We start from the raw sequence: 9,044 nt of genomic DNA on the forward strand, positions 1-9,044 counted from the left end.
TGGAAAACTAAATCCCCCATCTTTTTCAATAATCTGAGATGCCATGGAATTTTCTAAAACAAAAAGATATCCATGTTATCAATAATTAGCAGCAGTTCGAAATGGATTTTATGATCGACTTGGTTACTGTCTTGCAGTACTTATTGGAACATTTATTTTATTGTAAATTGTTATTTTAGGAAACCGTTTTTAGTAATTTGGTATTTCTTTATGTTGAATTCGCTGTTCTAAATATAATACTTTTTGATAGAATTTGATTTGTTTTGACATTCCATGGCATGACGGATATTGGCGTAGTTTTTGTGTTATAAAATTCCATGGCATCACAGATTATTGAAAAAGATGCGGGTTTTATTTTTCCAATTTTCCGTCTTTATTATGCAAAAAACTGAAAACTAATACCGCTGAGTGAAGTCAAAAATTTTTGTCTACAAAAAACCTTAATACTTTTTGCTCTAAAATAATTTGGGGAGCCAATAATCGCATGTTATGAATTTTACATTGAAATCCCTATGATGCGTTACGCAAGTCACCACCCTGTATATTTTATGGATTAAAATTGATCTAAAATCAGTTTGTAAAATACACTGGATAGATGTGAAGTCATTGTGGGTGAAGACAATTTTACTTGTATGACTCAAAAAGTTGAAAACATGGCATCTAGCCCATTGGCGATACTTAGATTAATTTTAATTTCAGGTAAAACGTGCGTGTGGACCAGCAAAACTGTTAGAAGTCACTGAAGATCCCAGAGTAATAGCCACATCAACGATCCCGCCGAACTCTGTAGGAAACGGGAGTAAGCGAGTCGCGTCAAACTTTAGGATTTTTCCCGCCTCCCCCGTCAATCAACTGCAACAATTTCTGGTGTCGATAGCGAAAAGTAAAGGTTTCTACGGAAATCTCGCCGATAGCCTTTGCAGAGATGAAAGTTACGCGGAACCGAAGGATATCCATTGTTGGAATGGCGAACGTATTGGAGAGTAAGTAACTTACTAATCATGAATTATAAAAACCTAAGATATGACATTTTTTCTATAACTCCTCCTCACCCCTGCCATACAGCAGTGGTGAATTTTAGATTATTTTTCAACTTTTCCAAAATGGTATCGTGTGGGGCCGGGGATCCCAATACTCTCTAGTCAATACTGAACAATCTACTTGCAGGTACACGAAAACCGTCGTAGATTCGGGCATTAGCATGCAGAAGTACAACCCGGAGGTAAAGCCCAGCATAGACTTGCAACACTTGGATCCCAGAATAGCAAATTTGGCGGACAAATTGCGACACGTTCATCAGGTATAACTCGCGCTATTACAATTAATCCACCTTGACCCTTGACAATTTCCAGATGATTATCGCGGCGCTGGGAGCAGCCGGTCTGCCCGAGTCGGATAATTTTATGCAAAGCGATAGCGCCGACGGGTCCGGTTCGGGAGGCGGTCCCGACATTTTGGACGATACGGACGACGCGGATGGACGAAGCGGTTCCGGTTCCGGAAATGGTCCCATCGTTACGCCCAACAGTAAGTTGTGCCATGGTTACATTTCAAATATTTTATTCGAAATTTTGTTTTGTTATCAAAAATTATGTGTTTTGCAAATTTTTGGTCCACTTTTGCAATTTACTTGTAAATTTTAATTTTTCTGAAAATTTTCTTTCCACTGGATCTAAGACAATGTACAATATTTTGCAATATGTACAAAATGGTAGCCGAAGTGCACGCGGCGAGTGAGCGCGGATGCAGGTTTTCTAACGAGTGAAGCGTGGCGCGAGGTCAAGCTGGCAAAGGCGTATTGGTTCTAAGGAACTCTCTGTGATGTGTAGGGCTCCTCCTATGTCCATCATCGTTCTAAGGAAAAACCTCTGAACAATTTTTGCAAATTGCGTGATAAATAAAAATTTAGATATTTTAAAATCCTTCAATTTTTGTAAACTGTCAGACTCTCTTCTGGGGAACTGCTTGCCTAAACCCATTGCGAAGACTACCTTTTTCGATAAGGTGTTTACTGGTGTTAAATGCGGAATATTTTGTTGAGAAGTGCAAATGCTTTTTTAGGGGAATTTTGGAAAGAAAATAAATGCACCTTATGTGACGGTTTTGTCTCTCTGTACTCTGTTCCTCGTCTAACTCGAGAATGAAAAGAGTTTCCGTGGTTTCCCAATTCGACTTGAATGGCAAAAATTCTCCTCCTGAAAATCATGTGCGATTCTTCGTATCTTTGTTTTTTAAGGTCTCACCGAAAAACTGCAAATCTTGAATGAAGTTTAAGGTGAGACCCATTGAAAGGGGTGCGTATTTTTAGCGCATTTTTTTAGGAATTAAAAAAAGCGCTATTGTTTGCATTTTGTCCATCCGGACCCACTTCTACCGTTTTGAATTACTTTTAGAGTCCTGGAATTTTTTGCAATAGGTAACCTACACGGTGTCCATTTTTCGAGTGCCACTATGGGGATCTCACTTATCTTAAGAGATAGAAAGTTAGTTAAATGGGGGCAAAGTTGCCAATTTTCGTGCCGAATAAGAATCTGAAAATCGCAAAAAATCGAAAATTTCTGATTTTTTTTTAAATTTTTTTATGATAAACTAATCGTAGTAGACATTTCTAATTAACACATTATTCGGACACTTTTAATGGAGGTTTCAAATATGGCATCCTGTTTTTAATAACTTTCAAGATGACGGAGAAACACGTGGAAACTTTAGTTTTTCTTATGGGCGCCATTTTGAATTTTCACATTTTGAGATAACGTCTTTTTTTCTCTTTACAACGATATATCACACATGGTGGTTCAGTATCATATTTTTCCTAAAAATACAATTTTTAATTTTTTGAGAAGAGTGCTTTGGAAAAAAAACGTTCATTTGTTGTGAACAAATGTTTGACAGTTTGATCCATCTGTCTGGTTGCAGCGTTGTCAGAGAAGTAGAAATTCGATTTTCATCTGAACAGAATTGAACCTTCGCTTTGCAAGAAAATTATAATTAAAATTAGAACAAAATACATAACATGTGTTCAAATTGCCCGCCTCCTCATTCTGAGCACAGTGCCACTCTCTTCCTAAGATTTGCTATGGCTCTTGACACATCCCTTCTTCTAATCTTGTGCCTGAGAGTGCTCACAATTCTATAACGAAGTTCATCAAGGTCGGCTGGCAATGTTTTGTAAATTTAATTTTTCATTGTTCCCCACAAAAAATATTCCAAGGGAGACAGATCAGGTGACCGCGCCGGCCAGCGCACGTCGCCATTATTAGCAATAACATGATTGGGGAACAATTCCGATAAACATTCCCCAACCCTCCTAGCATTATGGGGCGGTGCGCCATCTTGCTGGAACCATATCAAGTTCAAACGATGAAGAGGAACGTTATTGTCAATAAAATCGGTTAGAAATGTCCTCAGGAAATGGAGGTACCGACAGGGGCGGACTGGCACGGGGGGGCGGGTGGCGATTGCCACCTAGCCTGTAGATCATAATGGCCCGTTGGAAATTTATAAGTATGTGCTGTATTTAGTTTCTTGCACTATTAATAAATTATTAGCACGTTTCTCTAATTGGGGTTGATGTTAGGTTGTTAAAAAATTCTGTTTTAATTGAAGTGTTTTACAATGAATTTATCATTTTTTGTCGTAGCATGAAAGTGCTGAAATACAATGATAGGCGACGCACCTCGTGTGGATTGTATATTTTGTTACTTTTAATTATCAGCTGCAATTTAAAAAAAAACTGTATGGTAATTGATTTTCGAGAAAGGAGTACTTTAAAATGTTTTTGTGGTGCACCTCAGAGCTAACCCCCCCCCCTCGCCACCTTCATTACTACACTAATACTTTAATGGCCCCGTAAGTACCCAGTCCGCCCCTGTGTATAACCTTCCTTTTTTACCAAAATTCAACTACACCAAAATTTCTCGGGAAAACACTTTTTCTTATTAATTTGGGTGCGTAGAATCCAAATCAATTCGTACTTTTTCGATCAGACTTGTCAATCAAAAGTTATAGATTAGAAACCAATTTCGAAAAAAAATTCAAAGGGCTGTAACTTTTGAACTAGTAGCCCAATCTTGGAACTGTTTGAAATTACGGATTCTACAGGCCACATTCTATAAGAAAACGTTTTTCCCCTGTCGATCTGAGACAATTTTTATTTCGGGGTTCAAAAAAAGGCAGTGTATAACCTTCCTTTTTTACCAAAAATTGACTGCACCAAAATTTCTCGGGAAAAATGGACACCGTGTATATGTTGAAGGTGTGCCAGACAGCATTCTGATGAAAGGTCTCATCGAAATAAATTGATGTGTACAAACTTCCCCACACGACTCTCTTTCGAGATCAGTGGGTGACGAGGCCTGGGGGCAACTGGTTTTATCGGTCTCAATGAAAGGAATTCATTTCTACCAACCATAGCTCCTCCTCGGCCCCTTATCATGATTGAATATATTTCCTCCAGAACAAATTGTCAGAAGAGGTACTCACAAAAGGGCGATTGGGACGTCTGGAAGAAATATATCTATTGGTGATGTCAAAGCTTTCAGTTCAAACATCTGCAGAATGGAGTGTCGGAGGATTTTGAATGTATTCCAGGCAGCTTTTAAGTGTTTATGTGTAAAGAGTCTCCACCCCATCTATCATCTACCAAGAAAGTAAACGTCGGTAACATGCTACTACTTTCGGTTTAAAAAAATGCATGCGCACAAAAGTTGTGCACAATTTATACTTGTTGTGTCATCCCTTTCGTTAAATGTGCACTTTTTCAAACTCTCTGGAAGCACAAGGGCCCATTTTGATTTTAACATCACTTTGGAAACACTGTATAATAGGGTGCCTATAAAAGTTTTGAGAGGACGGCAGAATATGCCCCGAAAAGCAGACAAAAGGCCTATAAAATCTTTCATGTGCTTTTCAGCTTTTCAAAATTTTTATAGTGCATATAACGGAGAGCCTCTTAAATGGCTTGAATGGAACTCAATAAACTATTTATAGCTTTTGAGATACTCCTATTCGCTTTGCAAGCCTAGATAATGCCGTAGAAGGAGACTAGAAGGCATTTAAGGGGACTCCCTTTTAAAATGAACAATGGGAATTTTACTTGATAACAATTTTTTTCGTGCAGATCCGGTCAATAGCGGCGGAGGACAAACGCGCGTTGTCAACTACAACGGTAGCGGAACCGGTCGAAAACACGACCCGCAACACGCCACCCCACAGGAACCAGCCGAAGTGCCAAGGAACGACATTAACGAAAACTCGGGTAGCAAACGGTATTGCGATTTCACGTTGACCGCCTACGCAATTTCATTAGTCGTCTCCCTAACGAGATATTAACTCTCATATCAATGTGAAAACGTTTCCTCATGATTTGTGCCATGTCGACATGGTTGGACAAGAGTATTAGTGAGTTTAACTTTTCTCTATTTTACCCGCGTCAGATGCTATTCGAATAAACTGCATTTTGCATTTATAAGAATGGTATCTGGCCATTTTCGAGAGGGAGAACTTATTTATAGTTAGGACAATAAATTGTATAAATGCGAAAAGGTGCTAAGGAACTCGATTAGAAAACGAAAATTTGGATTAACATCGTGTTAATGAGGGTCACCTTAAAAATTGGCTGTTGATAAGTAATTTATTTTTTGTAGTAGGTATTAAAATTTAAGATGCGTTAAAGGGAAATTGTTGAACGCTAAGATTATTTAAGTTAAAACCCCATGCCATGTATATAGCTGTTACGATAGTTTAAGAAGACTGTATGTATTAGGTTTAGTTATTTTTTAATTTATAACAGTTGCCAAGTTCCGGTTACGCGAATAACTGCTTCCAAATTCTCTCGTTAACTGAAGATATTTAAAAATTTTAAGCTTAGTTGTCAGTTATTTGATGTTTAGACCTTATACAATCTTTAGGTGCTATAAGTGGCTGGGAGAATTGAAGCATTCTCTCGCAATCGGTGTGTTTTAAAAAAAAAGTATCGTGTCTTTCCATTAATTAGGTTCTGCTTTATGAGTAGATAAAGCAAACTGTTTTTGTTAAATAACTTTCTACTTAAATAATTATTGTATTATATATTAAGGATGAGACTGTGTGATGTGTGTAGATAGGTTTTGTGTAACCTTAAATTATTTTGAGAATTATCTGTGATTTACATATTTTATTATTTAATTGTGAGACACCTATTTATAGGGTATATAAATTTGTTAAACAATCGGTATCAATTCAGAAAACAGAAGTCAGTAGCGTAGAAAATTACTATAGAGACAAAAATGTAACAGTCTTGACCAGTTTTTATAAACATGTTGTGCAGTTACTATTTTGGAAAATATAGTACGAAATGCCTGTGTTATCTTCGTATAAAATATATATAGGACAAATTACCTTTCAAGAAATAGCTTAAGATGGTACCTAGATAAGTTTCCATTGCTTATGAAGCAAACTTTTACGTCGATGTATTTTTTTTAATTACCTTTTGTAGGCTTTTAAAATGACAGTATTTGCACAACGGAAAGCAATAAGATTACATATGTAACGGAAAATACAGACGAATCGCTCACTAACAAAACGTAAAATTGTCTATTGCAAAAATATCAACTAACTAGTCTTAGCTTTGTAATGTTATTCTTTAGGAATCAATTGATCATTTGATATAAATGTAATTATTTGCCATTATTTTGGTAGAATAAAAAGTGCTGCCTTTTTATCATATCTACCTTTTCCTGTCTACATTTTACTTTCTCTTGCATTGTACCATTTTAATACACTAATATTAACTTGGGATTTTTATTAATTTTAATTAATTTGCTAACAGTTTTTCAATTATTTGAAATTTTAGGAATATGCAATCAAATGTACCCACCTTAATACTGCCGTTTTTAACGTAAGTAAGACAGGCCCATTATTTTTGGGATTTGTGGTGTCTTGTCCAATACATGAAACCGCTGTTATCAGGTGCTTACAAATTGGAGAAGAAAGAATAGAACAGAAGTGATAAGCAATGAAATGGTTAAATCTGTCCTAAAGGTCGTATTGAGTTGGAAAGAGGATAGAGTGGGGAAATGAAGGCAAGATTGCAGGTGTCTGTGGTATTCCAGTGGATCTCACAAGAAGAAGCGTTGAAAAAGCTGACAGAAGGATTGACCCAGGGAGTTTATGAGAGCAATGTGATACTGCTGGTAAAGAAAAATGGCATTAAGAAATTTTAGAGTGCAGAACCTTTAGCTTGGTTGTGCATGTTGCACCAATACTGTTACAGGTGTTAAAACAGGAGATTGGCAAGAAGAATCGAGGAATGGGTACAAGCATAGGTATAGGAAATACAAGTACAAGGTACCTTGTCAGTTGTCATAACATTTGCAGATGTGTAAAATGAAACAGAAGGGAGATAGGCAGCTTCTCAATAATCTTTATATGAGACACAAGGATTGGGGAGAGGATAACTGAATGGTTTGCTATGGGCAGAGCAGTGTTGTGTTTCTCCAACTCTTTTTCATATGTATGCTGTGGAAATGGCAGAAGAATACTGGAATAGAACTAGGAGTTTGTGAAGATAATGTGAATGAAAGAGAGAGGAGGGTACGCAGCAATAAAGAGGTAAGGACAAGTTTGAACATAGCAGAGGAAGATCCCTAGAACCTGTAGGATGCAGAGAATCAATGATGATGCGATTTAGTAGGTAGTAAAAGTCTGTTCAAAGTTATCTTGAATAGGGTCAGATCTTTTTACGGTCTCGCCTCTTCCCCAATCCCTTATTCTATTCATAGGAGAGCCCGACCAGGCCATACAGACACACCAAAGACCCATTGCAAAAAAACTGTATGGTAATTGATTTTCGAGAAAGGAGTACTTTAAAACGTTTTTGTGGTGCACCTCAGATCTACCCCCCTGGCGCCTTCATTACTACACTAATACTTTAATGGCCTGTAAGTACCCAGTCCGCCCCTGTGTATAACCTTCCTTTTTTACAAAAATTCGACTACACCAACATTTCTCGGGAAAACACTTTTTCTTATTAATTTTGCTGCGTAGAATCCAAAACAATTCGTACTTTTTCGATCAGGCTTCTCAATCAAAAGTTATAGACTAGAAACCAACTTCGAAAAAAAATTCAAAGGGCTGTAACTTTTGAACTAGTGGCCCAATCTTGGAACTGTTTGAAATTGTGGATTCTACAGGCCACATTCTATAAAAAAAATGTTTTTCCGGGTCGGTCTGAGAAATTTTTTTTCGGGGCTCAAAAAAAGGCAGTGTATAACCAGGGGCGCACTGGCCCGGGGGGGCGGGTGGCGATTGCCACCTGGCCTGTAGATCATAATGGCCCGTTGGAAATTTATAAGTATGTGCTGTATTTATAGTTTCTTTCTTCACTGAGTCCCGCTGTTCTGGTGAGGCCATTTCCCTTACCTGACGCAGCCTTTCGTCACAAAAAGTGACGTGCGAGACCCCCACTGGAATGATTGCCACCAGACGCGAAAACACATGTATCGAAAAAATCAGCTTCTGAATGATCAGAATCGGAATAATAATAATAATAATTTCTTTATTAGCACGAACATGAAATAACTACAGTAGAAAAAAAGAAACTAAACATCATAATTGAATATTATTATATTGAAATTCACCTTCAATAATGTTTAAAGTTCAATAAGAGCCTTGAAGATTCTTCATGAGTTTTAGTACCTTCACAGTAGATATATCTACTATACCGTTAGATTTTCAGAACTATTCAGGGCACTATGATCCTTTATTCTTTTTAGGACCTTTCAACACTCTTTAATTAGTCTTTTTAAGCCTTTTAAAATACTTTTCAGAATGATTGAGCCCCAAAAAGAGCTTTCATTTCATTTTTTATGACTAGTCAAGGCTCATGTCTTCTTCAGGTCACTGCACATCAAACTGTCAGGAGCCTTTAAGAATCCTTCTACAATCACATGGATTTTAAAAAATCTTAATAATTCAAACCCTTCAAGATTTTGCTAGGCCTTTCATAAAAATGTTTAAAACGCTTCAGCATCTTTTAGGGTTGTTTTGAATTAGGTATTCAAAAT

General features: G+C 37.2%; 1 protein-coding gene across 1 annotated transcript; it reads left to right on the forward strand.

Annotated features, from left to right (window-relative positions):
• The first annotated feature begins 676 nt into the window (after positions 1-676).
• LOC116182056 lies at positions 677-6,703 on the forward strand. Its single transcript, XM_031502546.1, has 4 exons — positions 677-983; positions 1,168-1,300; positions 1,353-1,527; positions 5,120-6,703. The coding sequence occupies exons 2-4, from the start codon at positions 1,202-1,204 to the stop codon at positions 5,329-5,331; spliced, it is 486 nt and encodes a 161-aa protein (XP_031358406.1). The 5' UTR covers positions 677-983; positions 1,168-1,201; the 3' UTR covers positions 5,332-6,703.
• The last annotated feature ends 2,341 nt before the right edge of the window (positions 6,704-9,044 follow it).

Source organism: Photinus pyralis, unplaced genomic scaffold (genome assembly GCF_008802855.1).
Source record: "Photinus pyralis isolate 1611_PpyrPB1 unplaced genomic scaffold, Ppyr1.3 Ppyr1.4_unclustered_Scaffold335, whole genome shotgun sequence".
Lineage (NCBI taxonomy): Eukaryota > Metazoa > Arthropoda > Insecta > Coleoptera > Lampyridae > Photinus > Photinus pyralis.